This window comes from Hypanus sabinus, chromosome 6, assembly GCF_030144855.1.
Source record: "Hypanus sabinus isolate sHypSab1 chromosome 6, sHypSab1.hap1, whole genome shotgun sequence".
Lineage (NCBI taxonomy): Eukaryota > Metazoa > Chordata > Chondrichthyes > Myliobatiformes > Dasyatidae > Hypanus > Hypanus sabinus.
The window spans coordinates 80,637,283-80,658,399 of record NC_082711.1 but is presented as its reverse complement, the minus strand read 5'-3'; the positions used below and the strand labels follow the sequence as shown (position 1 = coordinate 80,658,399).

The window sequence follows — 21,117 nt, the reverse complement described above, 5'->3', positions numbered from 1 at the left end:
AGATTAAATTTCCTCAAATTTCTGTTGAAGATCAACAGATGCTTGATGCTCCAATTACTGAGCATGAAATTCAGAAAGCTACTCTATTAATACAATCAGGTAAAGCTCCTGGACTTGATGGTTATTCAGAGGATTTTACAAAAAATTTGAAAGATTACTTTCTCCATATCTTTTGGAAATATTTTATGAATCCTTTCAGAAGGGTAGTTTACCTTCTTTTTATGAAGCTTCTATTTCCTTAATCCTTAAGAAAGATAAAGATCCTACAGAATGTTAATCATATAGACCTATTTCACTATTAAATGTGGATGCACAAAATTCTAAGATAATGGCTAACCACTTAGAAAATATTTTAACTAAAATCTTCTCTATGGATCAAATGGGCTTTATTAAAGGCTGTTACTCTTTCTCCAATGTTCGGAGATTGATGAACATCATATATTCATCACTATCTAAGCAACCCCAATGTGTTATCTCCCTCGACGCAGAAAAGGCATAGAGTTGAGTGGCCATATTTGTTAAAAGCATTCGAAAAATTTGGTTTTGGTAATAATTTCAATAGGTGGATTCAAATGATTTATAAGAATCCTATTGCCATGGTTATTACTAATAACTTCAGGTCCTCTTTTTTTTTACCACTTTCACGTGGTACTAGACAGGGATGTCCATTCAGCCCTTTATTATTTAAACTCATATTGGAGCCTTTGGCCATAACACTCCGTGAAGCTAAAGATATTCATGGTATTTCTATGAATGGAAACATACATAAAATTTCTCTTTACGCAGATTATCTTATTTCAAATCCTGAAGAATCAATTCCTAATCTTTTGGAAACAGTAAAGGATTTTGGTAAGTTTTCAGGATATAAACTTAACTTAAATAAAGGTGAATTGTTTCCATTAAATGCCCCTGCTTTTATATTTAATGATATTCCATTTAGAATTGTTAATTCTTTTAAATATTTAGGTATTACAATTACTAAAAAGTATAAAGATCTTTATAAAGCTAATATAGTTCCTTTAATGGACCATGAAACAACTATTTTCTAGATGGAATCCACTTACTCTCTCTTTAATAGGTCATATCCATGCTGTTGAAAATGATGATTTTACCTAGATTTTTATATATTTTCCAAAATATACCTATCTTTTTAACTAAAAAAACTTTTTGATCAAACTGACTCTTATTTCGTCCTTTATTTGGAACAATAAAAGACCAAGAATTAATAAGTATCATTTACAAAAATTGAAAAAAGATGGTGGACTTGCACTTCCTAATTTAAGACTGTATTATTGGGCTGTTAATATCAGACAATTATGTTTTTGGTTATATTGGCTCGATAAGAGCCGAAAACCAGTTTGGGTTGATTTGGAATTAAAAGCTGTTAAACAATTTCATTTAACTTCAATATTAGGAGCTCCACTACCTTTACAGCTCTCTAAAATTCCAAATTTAAATCTTTACCCTGTTATTAAACAGTCCTTACAGATTTGTTTTCAGTTTCGCAATTTTTAAAAAATTTAAACAACTTAAATTGTCTAGCTCTTTATATCGAAACTTTTTATTTAAGCCTTCAATAACTGATCCCATTTTTCTCCAATGGAGAAATAAAGGGATCCGTTCTTTCACAGATTTATTTTGTGATGGTTGATTGATGACTTTTGAAGAGTTAATTAACAAATATTCTCTTGCTCATACACACTTTCTGCAATATCTTCAGGTTAGACATTTTTTACAACAATATTTATCTAAGTTTCCATATTTGCAAGAATCTGATTTGTTGGATACCATTTTGAATTTGAATCCTTTAGTGAGAGGTTCCATTGGTAGAATTTATAATTTATTTTTACTACAAAAAGAGAAGCTCTCATTAAAGATTAAACAAGGTTGGGAGAGAGAACTTAATATGACCTTTGTTAATGAAGATTGGTTGCGAGTTTTGAAAAAGGTAAATTCTTCTTCTATATGTGCCAATCACTGTTTAATTCAGTTTAAAATTGTTCACCGTTATTATTTAACAAAGGAGAGACTATCCAAAATATTTCCTAGTATAGACAATTACTGTGATCGATGTAAAACTGAAGTAGCTTCTTTGTCACATATGCTCTGGTCATGTTCTTCATTTTTTTTTCTTTTTTTTACATGTTCTTCATTAAAATCTTTTGGGAAATCTTTATTTTCTATAATTTCTAAAGCTCTGAAAATTAATATACAACCTAATAGATTGACTGTTCTATTTGGAATATTTCTGCATCATATTCAGGGTATTTCATCTTCAGATCAACATGTAATTGCATTTGTTACATTATTGGCAAGAAGGGCTATTTTATTAAAATGGAAAGATACTTTTGTCCCTACATTAATTGAATGGTTTTCTCAAGTAATGTTATGTCTCAGTTTGGAAAAAATTAGAAGTAGAACTTTTGATCCTCGATTCGATTTTGAAAGAAGATAGGGCTCTTCTGCCAAATATTATCATTTAATTTGATTTATTTTATATGGTTTCCTTCCAATCTTATATTATATAAACATGAATTGGCGGTTGATGATTCTTTTCCTTTATATATATAGATGATAGTAAGACGTATTGCTGCGGGGGTTGATTCCTAATGTTTTTTTTTCCTTTTTTGTAGTCAGTGGGGGTTTTTTTCCAGTTAGTTGGGTTTTTTTTTCCTTCTTTTCCTTGTATATATATTTTTTTCATTTTCATATACTATGATCAGCTTTTTTTCTCTCTTCAGCTTTATTAATTGTATATATATCAATTTGTTGAAGTTTTGTATCATTGTATAGCTGTAGAAGATTATGTACCAATAAAAAGATTCTAAAAATGAAATGAAAATTAACACTAGACAAGCAATATGGCTTACACCGGAAGGAAAAGCAAGGTAATTAAAACGGATTTGGACACTGGTTCAGTTGTTTCAGTTATTCCACAAATTGAGCTTGAAGAGCATTTCAAAGATAATGAACCAAAGCCTGCCAATACTCAACCAAGAACTTATACTGCAGAAAAGATAACTTCTGTGGGAATGACATTTGTAACAGTGAAATACAACAACCAACAAGGCACATTGGGCTTGTATGTGGTAAAAACAGGAGGGCCAGCATTGTGAGGACATGATTGGCTCAGACAATGACAACTTGATTGGAGATCCATCCGTAATTCATATAGCACATCCATCCACCATTTGTATTCCACATGAGGCAAACTGGAAGCAAATTAAAAAGATACTGGATGATGCCACCATTGTCTCCATGCTGTATACCATGAAGTGTTCCCCAACAGAGGACAAACAAGTGTTGGTGCCAACCTTTGTTCCTCTGGTTGGAAAGCATATTGGACCAAGGAAGGATCGCGTTACTTGAAAGTGATGAAGTACTGGTCCAACTATACAATATTTTGTTGGCAACGTATCTGAGAAAGTTTCTGATATGTTTATCAAGCAGTTACTTACGAAATGTGGCTTGGTTTTCAACTGGAAGAGAGTTCAAGGAGCTGCAGGAAAGTAACAAGCATTCGGATTTTGTGCATATGAAGAATCTGAATCTACTCTGTGTGCATTAAGGTTATTACATGAACTTCGATTTGGAGACAAAAAGCTGCTAAAATTAGATGCTAAGACCAAAGCCTGGATGTATGAATGGAAGACAAAAAGAAAGAAGTCAATGGAGATATGAAAATAGAGGATTCATCAAATATTGTTGTAGATGAGGAAACCAAGAGGAGATCAGATTATAAAGGGAGCAAGAGAAAGAATAATAAGAGAATACTCCAGTGGACTAATACATTTTCCAAGGATGAAGATGCACATCCTAGAAAGAAGAAAAAGGAAAAGCCAAAAAAGAAGACAAATTGAAAAGGAAAGAAGAGGTAGATAGAAAGAACATGAGCAAGAAAGAGAAAGGTTTGAGAAGGAACACAAAAAAGAAAAAGCAGGAAAAAAAGAGATGCCAGTTGAAAAGAAAAGTGTCCAAAGCTGTCAGAACCACTTTCTGCAGTTTCAGGGTCAACTCCTACAACTACAATGGAGGAGGCCTCAGAACCTGAAATTATTTCACAGCCATCTCACCGGCCAAGCAGACTGATCCCCTTTGTTAGGAAAGGTGTTATCCCACTAGAGTAAGAGATCTTTGTATATATCATCACGCTACCATGAAATATGAGTACGCCTCGTTAAAGTAAAGAACTAAGACTTGCATCTCTCAGCTCGCTTGTTGTCCTTTGAATTCAATTCAATGTTTTGAAGTTACCCAAAAAAAGAACAAAATGGAGCAGCTGAATGGTCAGCTGCGAAATGTTGCAGGAAATCTTGACGTGCATCAAATCAGGTATAAATATCATATGATATTTATCATTAATGTCAGTTCACAATGACAATTGGAGAAAGGCACTTGTCCAATGTGGTAACATGAATGGGAAAGGAGGCATAATGAAAAAAAAACATCATGTCAGCAGTATGTCATGTCCTGATATTTCAGGACAAAGTTCACTACCCCTGATTTTAAGAACATATGAGACTATTCTCTTTCCATTATTCCAAGTTTTATGAACAATGGCCAGAAGGTAGGAAAGGGGTATAGAGGATGTTGAAGAGAATTAAGAGAGCTTAAGTACAAAGGAATGAACAATTAAAAGAGAAATTGATAGAGACTGCCCTTTTAACGAAATTCAATACTGAAGGTTAATAGGTAACGAGGTGTAAAATATATTTACTAGCACTGAACCCTCTCAGCTATGCATTTGTGCATCTGTGCAGTAACTGAAATGCTTCTTTGTTTCGGCACAGCAGGAATTTTTTTTTACATTTAAACATTTAGTGTCATACAGTTTTCAGGCCATGTAAAAATTTCCTGCTGAGACAATGGTTGGTCTACGCAGCTGTAAAAAAAAAGAGGGAACATTCTTTATTAGATCCCAAATGTATGTCCTTTAATAGTGCTTTTGGTGGCTAGTGATTATTATGCAAAATGAGAATGCTCAAATCATCACTGGAGCAGTAAATTTATTAAATATAATAATTTTTGAACTGTGACTAGAAAAAGAGATTATGAAAGCTGCTGATTTGTTTCTACATACTCAAAAGGCTCACTATTGCTTTCAATGAAAGAAGAAAATCTGTTACTTATAGTATGGCTTCCTCAAGTCCTCCCGTAAAAGCTTGACTCTCAGTGATTTTAAGGTAACGTGGATGAAGAATAATTTCCAAGATTAATCACACCCCTAAAGCAATTATAATATTTAGAAAGGTAAAACTTCCTGCTATTTATGATAATTATTATTTCCGCATGATATTCCTACCTTGTAAACTCTTCACGAAGATTGTTTGGTTCAGAAGAATAGAATTTTATTCTGAAGTGTAAACTGTAAGGAGGCCCAACTGGAAAAAGTAAATATATTATTTTCCATGTTGGATGGTGATTTTTTTAACCAGATTTATCAAATATTTCATTACAAAATATCTATGTTACATCATGTAAAATGCTTGTCAAATTATAGATATCAATCAAAATAAATACTACATACTGAGCTTTGAATCTACTGTATTTAACGACAGGTACTTACTTTTCATTTGTTTCTTGATGAGTTTTGTATGGTCTAACCAGTGCTGTTCAAATAAAAAGACATCACAAACATGTCAGTATAGATGCAGCTCTTTGGAAACAAAATTGCTTTAAACCTATATTCTAAAGATTCTGCTTTAGTTTAGAGGTTGTAAAGAAAATATTCCCTTTGCTAATATTCGGGATTTATTATCTGTAAATAACTTTTGAGAATGTTGTAAATGTTCATCAGATCAGTTTTCTGGAGAGGTCATTAACCTGAAATGCCAACTGTATCCCCTTCTGAGGATGCTGCCTCACCTCCTGAGGATTTTTAGCATTCTCCGTTTTTATTGCAAATTGTATCTTTTATAGAATTCATTGATGCACTGAGTGTGAGAATGAAGACTCACATATACGAACAGATTTCCCAAGTTTTCAGATACAACTTAATCTATAGACCTTTGAAAGAACATGCAGACTGACTAAATTATTGCAAATCTCATTCTCTAAAGGATTATAGCATTAGTAATTTGCATTTATATAATGGTTTCAATATTATGAACCATCCCTAATACTATGGGTTATCAACAAATAAAAATATCAAACTTGATATTGAAGTTGATCTCAGAACAGATGACCAAGTACTTAATTCAAAATTAGATGTCTTTATGAGCTCCTTAAAGAAGAAAGCATCAGAATTGTTGCTCTGAAATTATAGAGTTTAACAAGTGAATGCATAACTACTAAATCAGAATTGCATTGAAAGGCTGAAATTAAACTTCATTAGTTATCAACATCTGAGGTGCTATTATCGATATTATTTCAGCTCAACCTCCATCAAACATGCAAAATGCTTTGATGTCTTAGTACCTTAAAATTATCTCACTATACCAACAACAAAATAGATTGAAGTCACAAGAATCCTTTGCCAGATTCCAACATCACAATTCTGCAACAAAATATCAACACATTGTTAAGGATGCCGCTATGCTTCTTTACAACTGGTTTCTGGTAACAGATGCATCTTTTTCTATTTTAACTTGCATTCTGAGCTGCTCCTTTTTAAATATTTATGCACAGAATTGTAACAGGGAAAAGGAAGTGTGAACTTGCGCAGTGACTTTATTGAAACAATCTTTGGAATAATGTAAGTGTTCTGGGAATAGGATGAAGTAATAAAAAGAAACCAGTTATCCCCAACTTTGAATTATTTAAACAAGATTTTTGCAATTATCAACCTGAACTTCTAAATAATTGTACATACTAATCTTGTAAGGAAATTTAAATACATAAATTATTGTTAAAATAACTTGCAGCAGATAGATCTTCAATTTTATAATCTTATAAAGCAGAATACCCTCCAAAAAAAACTTCCAGAGAAACTTATCGATACTAAAATAACATTGAAACATTGGGCAGACGACCAGTATCTTAGTCAAAAATGGTAACAGTAACTTTAAAATTACAATCTTTCTTTTATCTTTCAATATTTTTATTAATTTCTTACATAAAATACAGGGTACAGTAAGATAAATATATATCAATTACAATATATTGAAATCAAAGATTAAGTGTAATTATCCCATACCCATATAAATTAAAACATAAAATTGAAAAGAAATAATTTTATTATACAAAAAATCTAAACCCACTACCAGAAAAAAAAACAGCTATTTGGTTAAAAAAAAATCTTAAAAGATGAAAAAGGTGAGCAGGTAGAAGGTTTTGGGAAAAGAATTGCAAAATTTATAGCCTGACTGCTGAAGGCTGATCATGTTGCTGATGAGAACAAAAGAAATAGAAGCAGGAGTAGGCCATCTGGCCCATCAAGCCTGCTCTGTCATCAATAAGATCATGGCTGATCTGGCCGTGGACTCTGCTTCACCTACCTGCCTTTTACACATACATCTTCACTGCGCTGAATGGCAAATTTTTATCTGTGTCTTAAATGTATTTAAAATCGTAGCATCTACTGCTTCCATGGGCAGAGAATTCCACAAATTCATTACTCTCTGGGAAAAGCAGTTTCTACTCATCTCCATCCTAAATCTATTCTCCAGAACCTTAAGGTTACGTCCCTTAGCTCTTGCCTCACTCACCAGTAGAAATACCTTGCTGTCTCCATCTTACCTATCCCTTTCGTAACTTAATGTTTCTATAAGATTCCCACTCATTCTCCTGAATTCTAGCAGTGCCCTGAAGGTTTGTATGGTTAACCTCAAAAAATTAAGAAACAATTATGAAGAAAGCACAGCAGCAACTCTACTTTCTTAGAAGCTGTGAAGGTTTGGCATGTCATCTAAAACGTTGATGCACTTTTATAGATGTGTGATGGAGAGTATATTGCTTGGTTGCATCAGAGCCTGGTATGGAAACACCAATGCCCTTGTATGGAAAAGCCGACAAAAACTAGTGGGTACAGCCCAGTCCATCATGCATAAAGCCCTCCCCACCACCGAGCACATCTGAATAGACTGCTGTCGCAAGAAAGCAGCATGCAGTTTCAGGGACACCTACCATTCAGGGCACACTTTCTTCTCACTGCTGCCATCAGGAAGATGATACAGGAGCTTCAGCATGTGCACCACCAGTTTCAGGATCAGTTATTATCTCTCAACCAATAAGCACTTGAACCAGAGTAGATAATTTCACTTACCCCATCACTGAACTGTTCTCACTGTTACGAAGGTGGAGCAACTCTGAGGGGCCAAAGGGTACAAAGTCGCCCCCTCCTTTTTGAGAATCGCAAGATCGCTATTATTTTGGGTCTGGGACCCAGGAAATGAGAGAGATACACATCATGAGAGAGGGAGATGCAGAATACACAAGGTTTGGAATGTCGCCTGACATCAGCAGAACAGAACCACTGACTACTGCTATTGTCTCTTGGAGAAGGAATTGTGTATTGAGTACTGTACTATTCATTGAAACCTCTCAGGGGACAACCAGAGTGGTCTGGTTGAGGGATTGCATCATCCCAACCTGATTGACATCTGAGACCCCGTGAGTAAGGATAAAAGAGGGGTCTGGGGAACACCCCTTTAGACGCACCAGGAGAAACGCTAGAAATCCCGTGACAGCGTCTTATAGTGAAAGCCGGTGGGGGCTTGTGTGCGCCTGGGTAGCGAGCTCACCACGGAAGAATGGTTTAGCTAAAGGAGAGGTCACACTTGAACGGCCACGACAACGAGACACCTGACGGATCGAAATCATAAAGGAAAGCAGGCAAGTTTTTCTCCTAATCTCTCTCTCTCTCTCTCTCCAACAAAAATTGCAACACGGTGGTCCCCAACGGCTGCAGCCTGTATGAACTGAACGAACTATATATTTCCATCGGACAATACATTATCTCCTAGACAACGATAGAGCTTATTTCCTATTGATTATTATTATACCCACACTTTTAGGTTTAGTATTGATGACATATATTATCTGTATATTTGCATTGATATTATTTTTGTGTATTTTTACTAATAAATACTGTTAAAAATAGTATCATCGGACTTCAACGGACGTCTCTATCTTTGCTGGTTAAGTCACCCAGTTACGGGGTTCGTAACATCACAAACTATGGACTCACTTTCTAAGACTCTTCATCTCATATTCTCGATATTTATTGCTTATTTATTATTACTATTATTTTTTTTCTCTCTTTCTTTTTGTATTTGCAGAGTTTGGTTTTTTTTTGCACATTGTTTGTTGTCCATCCTGTTGGGTGTAGTCTTTTGTTGATTCTGTTGTGTTTATTATAATTGCTGGCTAGAACATGAATCTCAGGATTGCATACTATGACATATATGTACTTTGATAATAAATTTACTCTGAACTTTGAGCAATAGCATTTTATTTTGCACTATGACAACAGCCAATGGAAGGTTTTCTCAATTGTCATTGGCGTTCTTCAGTAGCACACAGGGTCAGTGCTGCTGTTGATAAGTGAGGTTACTCTCAATTTACTTCTAGTATTCAGTGCTTTTATTTTGTCCACATTATAGGGCTATAATGCAGTCTAGAAATAGAGATATATATAGGCTTAGTTCCCTGGGGTGTAATCAATGCAGTACTCGGAATCTGATTTGGGGATGAGGCACTCAAGGGCAGGAGATATTGAAAGAAAAATACTGCAACTGCTGAAAATCTTATGTCATACAGAGTAAATAAATACTTAACAGTACAGTCAACACATAGAAAGAGAATAGGGTTAATATTTCAAGTCAATGGTCTTATATCAATTTTGCTGAAAGTTCATCAATATTAATGTTTAGCTTCACAAATTATGTTGTACATGCTGAGTCCAACTCATATATTCTGTTTAACGAAGGATGCCAAGCTTCTTGGCAAGATGCTTCACAATAGCACCATTCTGGTTTAACAAGCTCTTTTATGTGTGAAGCTATTTTATATTCATGTTATCCAATCACTAAAATTACTAAATAATCATAACCTCTCTTAAAGGAACATTGTTGCTTCTAAGGAATACTACAACTCTTCCTCATTAGTGTGGATGAAATAACATGTACAACAAACTCAAAAATTCCAATCACTACAACTGCAAAGCCAAAATTTGCATGTTAACAAGTTCAGTCTATGTGATAATTTCCTAGCTCATTGTGAACCATGAGGTTCAAAACTGGTAAAATGCTCATATCCTACCAGTCAGTAGTGATCTTGCCATCCCATGCACTCACAGTATGTACCAGAGACATACAGGACCTACAGAAGGCATGTCAAAGCACTGCAGAGATGTCACAAAACCTCTATACCAATTAAGCAGGATTTTTTAAAAAATCAACATTAACATCCCAGTTCAACATTACCAGCATTGAGGGTCAAATTTCACAAAGCTGACTTGATGGAGAAATCACAGGTGCGCCAGAATCACCAGAATCCCAGAACTGGTATTCTGTTCTAGTTCTACTTTGGCAAAAGCTTTTCAGGGAGAAAGAATTCAAGGATGTTCTTAAAGGCTTCCTGAAAAAAATGCCACACCTTCTCTGACTCACTGAAACACAAGAACAATAACCAAACAAAATAGGGAGCAACATCTGAAGTGGAACTGAGTCTCTTCAATGAAAACAGCTGGAAATCCAGCAGAAATGGCATCACCATCACACAAAATATCCAGCGGGGTGTCTGATGCACCATCAATAACTCTCAGAGATGTGAGGCGAGATATAGGCTTTTATTGGCTGGAAGAAAGATGACCACCACACTACATCCTGGAGACTGAGGCCGGCGCTGTGTCTCCAATCGCCTTTATACCGGGGTCCGTGGGAGGAGCCACAGGAACAGTCAGCGGGGGGGTGTCCAGACAGGCATATGTAGTTCACCACAGAGTCCTGTCAATCATCTCCTGCTTAAACCTTGGCTGCAACTAAATTATATAAATTATGGCTTCTGGTCAAGATGGTGCTAAGATGGAGTCTCTGTTGAGGTTGTGGCTCAGACTGCTGTTTATTAAGTTTGTAGGGATGTTTCTGGAGACAGAGAGAGAAGTTAGGGCTCAGGCACAGGGATGTAAGGGAATGAGAGGTCAGACCAGAGTCTAAGCCTCTGTTCCTTACTTAAGGCCAGCGACATGGTCAGGTATTTGGCCAGCAGACTAATGAGGATGATGCCTAGTGTCCCACTCAGGTCCCTGAGTTTTAGCCAGGTTCCAGGATCGGAGTTCCATGCATGCAGGAGGCACAAAGGCCGATGACTCCCTAGGCATTCAAGTCAGCAAGACCAGAGTTCAAGGTTCCAGTCATTAGAGAGTCCGGAGTTTGAAGCCTAGAGTTCAGGGTCATTATCAGCTAGTCCTGCGGTCAACACCAAAGATCAAAGCCCGATGGTCAACTGGAAGTCGAGGCCTGATGGCTAAAGCCCTGAGGCTGCTAGTCTGCCAGGGTCTTTGAGTCCACTAGAGGCCGGTGGTCCGGGAGGGGCATACCTTGGTGGATTGGAGGGCTATTTGTGTGTGCGCCGTGTTCAGAAGGAGGAAAAAGACTTGTTTTGCTGTTGCTGTTTAGTTGTTATAGTTGCTACTACTGCTTGTTTGGTTCTGAGAATATAGTGGGCATACTATGTTGCCGACAAAATATGTTATGACCCTTGCTGGCTGCCCCAGTGCATCCTTAGATTGTGTTGACTGTAAATACAAATAATGCATTTCAGCACGTTTCAATGAAATGTGATAAATTATTGAATCTGAATCCAAATCTGCAGATTCCTCAGTACCCAGAGTAAGGCAGAGGAAGCAAATCATACTTAAACCCAACTGGATAGACAAGAACTATATCACTCTCAATAGATGATAATTTCATGATGCGTCCTCCTCTACAACATTCATTCATGTTGAAAGTGAGTAAACCTCCAGTCCCAATTCAAAAAAATCTTCAGCGACCCATTTGATATTATAATGCATAATGTCTTGTGGTCTTGACACTTCATCACATGGCTAACATTGAAACAAAGCACAGATTTAAACTGCATCACTGCAATCAATGATGCTTCCTGATAGCAAGATTCCTTGTGTGACATTTTGTACAAATACTGGGGCATTAGCTTCAAATGGGTGATCATGAGCTCTGGCAACATACCATTTCTTTGGCTTTTCTTGTTTGGATCATAGAGCAGCACTAAGGTCCTGCTAAAGCAAATTCAAATGTATTCTGATACTTCTGTTCTTTAGTAACTTAGTGTGCTCGACATTTTTTTTTTCACTTTTCGTCATGAAATAGAGAACTTTGGTCTGGATTTAATTTCCTTTCATGCTTCTCAGTTTACCTTTTATAATCTGAACTATTTTCCTTCCGATCTGTTAGAGATTAGATGGAGTTATGTGCATGCATGATTCCACTCCTTTCTTCCCGAGAGTCAAGCTTCTGCATGCTCACAAACAACTTCAAACACATTGGCAAGAGAACAGTTCAGACTGTTAAGGTCAAATGGTAAATGATATTGAGACCCTTATTCAACACAGTAACACTGGTTAGCATGTGACATTTCAACAGTTGTACAAAAATGTTCCCCTAGCCAGGCAGACAAATCAGAGATGACAGGATCTTAGAAACAATTTTCCCCATTGAACTTGGACTGGTCAAAGCAAAACCCTACACAAACTCATTCCAATTTCTAGCATGAGGTTTATACCCTAAAGGATCCATCCAAATCATGCTTAAATGTGGTGAGCATCTCTGTCACTACCTGCCTTTCACACAGTGAGTTCCAGATCCCCCAAAGTAAAGAATACATTTCCTCAACTGTCGTCTAATCCTTCTACTAATATCTAAAGGTCTGCCCTTGGCAACACTCCACCAGCAGCAACGGATTGAAAAACTATACTCAAACTCTTCTGCAATTTCCTGCTTTGCCCGTACTTGAAAACAACCAATACTTCAAATATTCTTTAACATTTATCCATTCTCCTGATACTTGCCCTTTGGTATTTTTATCCCATCCAATGTTTCATTCTTATTTGCCTTAACTTTTATTTTGTGGAAAGTTACTCATTAAGCCCTCATCGCATCAACTGCCTCCACACACAGATTGTTCCTTGTGCTCCCAACAGCTTTTACTCCTTCCTAGCTATCATTTTGTCCTATGTTTTTCTTTTTATTTTTACTCAACAATATTTTGTAATGTTCTCTTTCTTTTCCTAACAGCTCTTTTGATTTTACTGTGATGAATTACAGATAGTGATGAGTCAATTTAACAGAGCAAGCTAGAACACCTGGTTGAGTGCTGCCGCAACAGCAACTTCTCACTCAGCATCAGTAAAATGAAAGAACAGACTGTTGACTTGAAGAAGAGGATAGAAAGAAAACCTTCACCAGTCTACATTTAGGGATCAGCAGAGGACAGAGTCAGCAGTTTTAAATTCTCAAGCATTAACTAATCACATGTCCTGGGCCCTTCACATCGATGCATTCACAACGAAAGTTCAACAGCATCCTTACTTCTGTAGGAGATTAGGGATGTTGAGCTGGTTAGGGATGTTAAACACTGTACTTCTACAGATCCACTACAGAGAGTATCATCATAGTTTGGTACGACAACTCAAATGTACAGGAACACAGGAAACTGCAGATGGTGGTGCGCTCAGTCCAATAGATCATAGGCACATTCCTCCCCATCACAAGTAGTATCTGCCACAAGAAGTCAAGATGTCTCATCAAAGATCCCCACTAATTTCACAGCTACCATAGTTAGCATTATTCAAATCTACAGATATCCCACCCTGCAAAAACTCATTTCATGGAGGTAGCACCCCCGCCAAACCACATCCCCCCCCCCCAGTCGACCTCGAAGGGTGAATATAATACTTTGTTTAGTGATTTTGTCTAATCTGTAAACCAAGTTAGGTATTTGCAGAAAATGTGACATTAAAATATGTGCTTATATTATATTATATTACCATGCAGTCTTTTTTTTATTCTATTACAACTTTAAGCAAGTCTACAGGGAGTTTGGCCTCATCACGTAGGACATCAGTAGAGTAGCTCCTTCGCAGATAGCCAGCTAGTTTAACTAACATTAGCTATGCTAATGAAAGAATGACACCTGTTAAACTCACCTCAACATGTCTTTTACATTTTAACCCACCACGGGCAATAGAAAAGTCACTGTTGCAAACAGTGCAGCAAGCAACATTGTCATTATCTTTGAGGTCGACGATAAAGCTCACCCACAGAGAAAACTGATAGGTCTGCTTAGCACGAAGAGACCAATCAGGATGCTCCCTCTCGCTCTTTCTCACCCTCTCCCTCTCAAAAAGAATTGATTTCCGGGATATTGTATATAATTTGCGGGCATCAGGGAGCCGCTATCAATATGCAGGAGATTCCTGGAACTTCCGGGAGAGTTGGGATGTCTGAGTCTATACCCACCATTTCAGTAAAGGGAAGTCTAGATTCAGCAACCAACTAATTTTGGCTGTTAGATCTTGTTTACTCAGAACTCTCTGAACCTCTTTAAGTACATCTCATCACTTAGAATCTGGGTTATAATCAAGAAGCTGCTTCCAATTGACTTTTGCTGAATCACCTTAAAAGACCAAGAAAACCAGTTATACCACATTTTGAAATAAACATCATCCTTTCCAATATATACGCTAAATCTAAATGGATCAGAGCCAAACAAAAATAATACTCACTACTAGTACTCTATTATGCTTAGTAACTTCAAAACATAAAACTGGAAGAAAATCAAGGGAGTCCAGAATGCCAGTCAAATTTCATTTTTACTTTAAGCAGGGAGCATACATATGACATGGTGGTGTAATGGCGTATACCATTTACATACTTGTACATTTAATTTGCAATACAATAATTAACCAAAGAATGCTTAATCAAACAATATATTTTCAATATTACTCAAATATTACTGAAATATTAAATACACAAAACTCCTCCCTGCTTAGCTATAAATTCCAAATTGACATAAAATATATCTCAACCTATATGCACACATATCAACATATATATATATATATATATATATATATAATGCAACTACTGTACAGACATCTACAACAAAGTAAACTTTATATTGTTACATACAGGACAAAAGATTTATTGCAGAAGATTTCTTACTCTTGTGGAATAATGTCTTTCCTGACATGAGGCAGGTGAGACTTGTGGCTGTCAAACAATCTCAGGTTCTGGGTCCTCCTCCGTGGAAGCTGATGGAGTTGACTCTGGAACTGCAGGAAGTGGCTCTGATAGCTCTGAACACCTTTCTTCTCTAACAGTAGAGTTTGCTCTTAAGTGATCAATTGTTGTCTTCAGATGATATCTTCATCTAATATGTCTAAATCCTTCTGTAGCCCCTCTACTTCCTCAAAACAACCCAGCCCTCCACCTTCACATTGTCAGCAAACTTTGCAACAAAGCCATCAATTGTGTCATCCAAATCATTGCTATATAACGTAAAACAAAGTGGTCGCATAATAGATCATCAATAGTTACTGGTAGCCAGCTAGAAATATTCCCATTCTCTGCCTCCTGCCAATTAGCCACTACTTTATTCATGTTGGTACCTTTCCTGTAATACTATTCTCTCTTAACTTGTTAAGCAGCTGTAACACCCTGGTTCACATATTTACTGCTATGCTGTAGGTATTTCATTTTAGTAGTTCTGTGAAAGCAGTCTGTTCTGCTCTCAGCCTGTTTGGGTTATTCTTGAAATTAAGAGATGCTAAGGAACGTGTGGCATCAATTTAGGATGGTGGAACTGGAAGAAGGTTCACGAGAACACTGGGGGGGGGGGAGTGGTTTTGCAAGGGAGACTAAGGTTGGCCTTGGGTTTTTTTGTTCACTGAGGGATGAAGAGAGCAGACACTGGAGAGAACTGTGCAAGGGATTCAATTGGTGGGGAACTGTGATTCAATGCACTGAGATTGACTGAGGATCAGTGAATACGAATTTTGGGAAGAGTTGAGCACATCTGATTGTTTAATTATAATGGGCCCTTTTTGGGTTTTTTTCCTTTCTTTACTAACCCCCTAGCTAAGATTCATAAAGATAATTCCTTTTATCGCATGAATGTGCTGTCTTATTTCTTGGCACTGAGTTGCTACAGGGTAGCAAATTACACAGCATCCACACAAACCGGGTTTGGGCTGGCAGAGCAGCCTCTATCTCACCAGTTTGGCAGGACTGGCGTGTGTATTCGCCAGACTTACGCAGCAAGGAAACCAGCAGGGTTTCATTTGTGGGGGAATCATCCCAGATCAATTTCACTGGATGCTGCATGAATGCTCTGAGCGTTGATCCAGTGGGTTGTGTGTTTAAGCCCGTGTTAAACTATTGTCCGGTAAAGTGATTAAGATATGTTGTTATGGACGCTGTACGGGTTGAGCAGTGGTGCGAATCTACGGGGTTACTGGTAATGTATGCATGTGTATTGAACGGGGTAGACATTCGTATCCCTGATGAATTGTGAATTCTGACTTTAAATACTGTTAAAGCATTAGGAACAGTTACGATCATTGTCCGGAGGTTTGACAAAATGGTGGGCAAAGACTTTGTTTTAGTTCACACTAGCACAGATCTAACAGCAGTGGATCTGCCTGGTATTACTGGGGACCTGGGGGGGGAGCATGGGCAGGCTATACTTTCTGGGAGGAGGGGAGTGTAAGTGAGTATGCTGAATAGGAAGCAGAGTTTCCCAAAGCTGGGGGTGGAGACAAGTTGCTCACCTTTCTGTGTAGCAAGAGAAAGGTCTAATGAGTCCTCCAGCGAGGGGTGAGCATTCTGAGTTGGTAGCGGCCTTTAATCCTTGGCAAATAAACGGCAAAGTGCACAGGTTCAAAGTCCCAGTTATGTTCTCAGGAACGAAGCCTGAGCATGAGACTTGGATGGAGCAAACCTCTCAGATGCTGGATCAGTGGCAATGCTCTGATTACATGAAAAGACAGTGATTGGTAGAGAGTCTGAGAGGGCTGTCTGCTAACATATTGAGATCCTTAAAGGCACAGAACTGCTACTTCTACAGGCTACATGGAAGTGGTAGAAAATGTTTTTAGCGTGACATTAAGCCCAATGGAGCTTATGACAGGGTGTTGGACATGTTTCAGGAGGAGGAGGAGAAACTTTTTGCCTACGTTTTTCAGCTAGAGGGGCAGTTGCGTTCTTTGCAGCTTAGGGGACCCATTCAAATGGCTGAGGTTAATCAGTTAAGAATGGACCAACAGGAAAAAGTCACAGGTCATAATCACTTGGGGTCTGAGTGTCTCATAAGATGCGCCCCCCCCCCCCCCCATTTGTCGAGCCTTTCCGAGAAGTAAGAGAGGAGGAGAATGTGATGGAGACACGGGAGGCCTCTGTCAGCAGGGTTCAGTCCTCGGTGGTAGCCCCCTTAGCTGAACTGACCACTGACAGATAGCCCACCCCAGGGAGTGGTAAAGGAGCTCGTGGCAGAGTTTAGGACTGAGATGTCCCGGCTGTTACCAGCAGGTGCAGCCACCCTGCATGATAAAGCCAACATGGAGTCAGACCCCTTGTGGGGAACTGACTCAGTAGAGGGCTGCTAGTGAACAGGATCCCACGAGAATGGGAGTGACCGGTATTGTCTGTTATAACTGTGGTGAAGAGAGACACTTCAGGCGTGAGTGTAAAGGACAAGAAAACCCTCTGAGAGTGAGTCCCCGGGTACCTAAGTGGAGAAGTGGAGAGAGATGTCAAGAAACTTACAAGAGACCTAGTGAGGGAACAGCCTGGCATCTGGGGAGGGGGGGGGCGGGGGGGAGGAGTGGGGAAACACGTTCCCGGCAATATATCAGGTAACACCCTACATCAAAAAAACCTATTCCTGAAGGCTTAGTGGCCCAAGCTCCAGTGCATCACTATGGATTGAGGGTATTTATGCTAGAGCCATATTTCACACAGGTTGTCAGGTTACTCTGTTGTACTGTTCATTTTACAACAGGTATTGACGCATTTACCATTGACGCCACTCTGTGCACCGCAGATCTGGGGCCTTAGTACAGAAAACCATCCATATGATGGTTGTGATCTCAATATGATTGAGTTCAACTTGAAACTTGACAGGGAAAAAGTAAAGTCTGATGAAGCAGTATTTCTGTAGAGTAAAGGAAATTACAGAGATATGAGAGAGGAGTTGACCAAAGTCAATTGGAAGGAGCTGCTGACAGGATGTCAGCAGAGCAGCAATGGTGTGCGTTTCTGGGAAAAATGAGGAAGGTGCAGGACATGTGTATTAGAAATACTCAAATTGTAAAATAGTACAACCATGGCTGATAAGGGAAGTCAAAGCTAATGTAAAAACAAAAGAGAGGGTACACGACAAAGCAAAAATTAGCGGGAAAGATAGAGGATTGGGAAGTTTTTGAAAACCTACAGAGAGCAACTAAAAGAATCATTAGAAGGGAAAAGATGAAATATGAAAGCTAGCAAATAATATCGAAGTGTTAAAATATCAAAATATGAAGAATTATAAATATAAAATATTAAAGTTAAAATTAATTGTAATTAAAATTAAAGTTAACATCAAGTTAAAATATTTGATATTATATCAAATAATATAAGTAAAAGCTTTTTCAAGTGTGTAAACAATAAAAAAAAGATGAGAGATGGCAGATGAACTAAATGAGTATTTTTGCATCTGTCTTCACTGTCTTCAAAAATCATTGGAATCTGGCATGATGCTAAAGGACTAGAAAATTGCAAGTGTCACTCCACTCTTTAAAAAAGGAGGAAGGCAGCAGAAAGAAAATTATAAACCAGTTAGCCTGACGTCAGTGGCTGGGAAGATGTTAGAGTCAATTGTTAAGGACAAGGTGATAGAGTGCTTGGTACTGCAGGACAAGATAGGACAAAGTCAGCATGGTTTCCTTCAAGAAAAATCCTGTCTGATGAACCTGCTGGAATTCTTTGAGATTACAAGTAGGATAAATAAAGGGAGACAGTGGATGTTGTATATTTTGACATTCAGAAGGCCTTTGACAAGGTGCCACACATGATGCTGCTTACCAAGTTAAGACCCATGGTATTACAGGAAACTTACTAACATGGTTAGAGCATTGGCTGATTGGAAGAAGGCAGCTAGTGAGAATAAAAGTATCTTTGTCTAGTTGGCTGCCAGTGACTAGTGGTGTTCCGCAGGGGTTGGTGTCAGGACCACTTTTTTCTATGCTGTATATAAATGATTTAGATGATGGCTTTGATGCCAAGTTTGCAGATGATACAAAGATTGGTGGAGGGTCAGGTAGTGTTGAGGGAACAGGTAGGATGCAGAAAGACTTAGACAGATTAGGAGAATAGGCAAGAAAGTGGCAAATGAATTATAATGTTGGAAAATGCATGGTCAAAATAAATGGGCAGACTATTTTCTAAATGGGGACAAAATCCAAAATTCTCAGATGCAAAGATTTGGAGACCTTGTTAACTTGCAGGTTGCGTCGGTGGAGAGGAAGGCAAATGCCATGTTTGCATTCATTTCAAGAGGTCTAGAATACAAGAGCAAGGATGTGATGCTGAGAATTTATAAGGCACTGATGAGACCTCACCTTGAGTATTGTGTACAGTTTTGGGCTCCTCATGTAAGAAAAGATGTGCTGGTATTGGAGAGGGTCCAGAGGAGGTTCACAAGGATGATTCCAGGAATGAAAGGGTTATCATATGAGGAACGCTTGATGGCTCTGGGTCTGTACTCGCTGGAATTCAGAAGGATGAGGGGGAATCTCATTGAAACTTTTCGAATGTTGAAAAGGATTAGACAGAGTAGATGTGGAAAGGATGTTTCCCATGTTGGGAGAGTCTCGGACAAGAGGGCACAGCCTCAGGATAGAGGGGAATCCATTCAAAACAGAGATGCAAAGAAATTTATTCAGCCAGAGGGTGGTGATTTTGTGGAATCTGTTGCCACATGAAGCAGTGGAGGCCAGGTTGTTGGGTGTATTTAAGGCAGAGATTGATAGGTTCTTGATTGGACATGGCATCAAAGGTTATGGGGAGAAGGCCGGGAACTGGGGTTGAGAAGGAGAAAAAAAGGATCAGCCACGATTGAATGGCAGAGCAGACTCAGTGGGTTAAATGGCCTAATTCTGCTCCTCTACCTTATGATCTATTGTCATTGAATCTGGAGTTTTCAAAGGCAGATGTGAGAGTAGCTGAGGTCCTTGATATATTAGTGCTGGTTTGTCCAGACCCAGACAAGAAGGACGAAACCTCAATTCTTGTGGAGACAAGTACTCCTAATGTGAAGAGGGTAGAGGGAGCCCTCAAGGAGAAAGTTAGAGAGAGCTTTCTGAAAATGCTGTCCATTCACCCTATGTAACGAGCTGTTTTTGAGGAAGTGCATGTCCATACTGGGCTGGATGATGGGCATAAACGAGGGACTGTGCAGTATACCCAGTCTAAATGAGTCATGTTACAACCTGGGGAGGTGAGCCAGAGTGATGGGAAACCACAAATTTCCCAGAATGCCTAAGGCCAAGGCCCTCTTCATGGATGCTCCAAAAGACTATGAAGAGAATTCATGCTTACCTGGGAGTACTGATGAGGCCCGTACTACAGAAGCTCTCGGTGGAATTTGGAAAGAGAGGTCACCCTCAGGCGTGAGATGCCACTGGCACACCTCCTTCTGGTGACAATAATGTCTAGTATCCCTGTGAGACAAGCTGCGGGGAAACTCACTCCAAAAAAGGGAAAGTTGACTGCTGAGTCATTCAATTTTGTGGACTCTTTGATACCTGGAGGTTGGAAGAGCAGGTTAATGGAGAAGATGTTGAAGCTGGAAGAAGTGTTTTCTTGTGACAAGTTTGATGTGGGTTGTTTCAAGAGCACTCGCCACATCATCTGGGTGACAGAGGACACCCCATTCAGAGAAAGGTCGCGGCAACAGAGGTGGAAGACGTTCTGCAGCATCTGTGGAAGCTGGGATCATCACTGAGTCTAGAAGTCCTTATGTGCTTCCAATAGCAGTGGCCATGAAGAAGAATGGGCAGGTACGAATGTGTGCGGACTATTGTACTCTGCACAGGCGTACAGTCCTCAACCTGTATATAGTCCCGAGAATCAAGGACACACTGGCCTGCCTGAGTGGTGCGAAGTGGTTCACTGTGCT

The 21,117-nt window shown here is 38.5% G+C and overlaps 1 protein-coding gene across 1 annotated transcript in view; it reads right to left on the bottom strand.

The window, feature by feature from the left end:
* LOC132395619 (band 4.1-like protein 4B) overlaps positions 1-21,117 on the bottom strand; it is a 339,992-nt gene that overhangs the window by 203,658 nt on the left and 115,217 nt on the right. Inside the window, exons 3-4 of the mRNA XM_059972481.1 lie at positions 5,567-5,609; positions 5,303-5,381 (exon numbers count right to left, since the gene is read on the bottom strand). Of these exons, the coding sequence (XP_059828464.1) occupies positions 5,303-5,381; positions 5,567-5,609 (122 nt within the window). The remainder of the gene's footprint in view (positions 1-5,302; positions 5,382-5,566; positions 5,610-21,117) is intronic.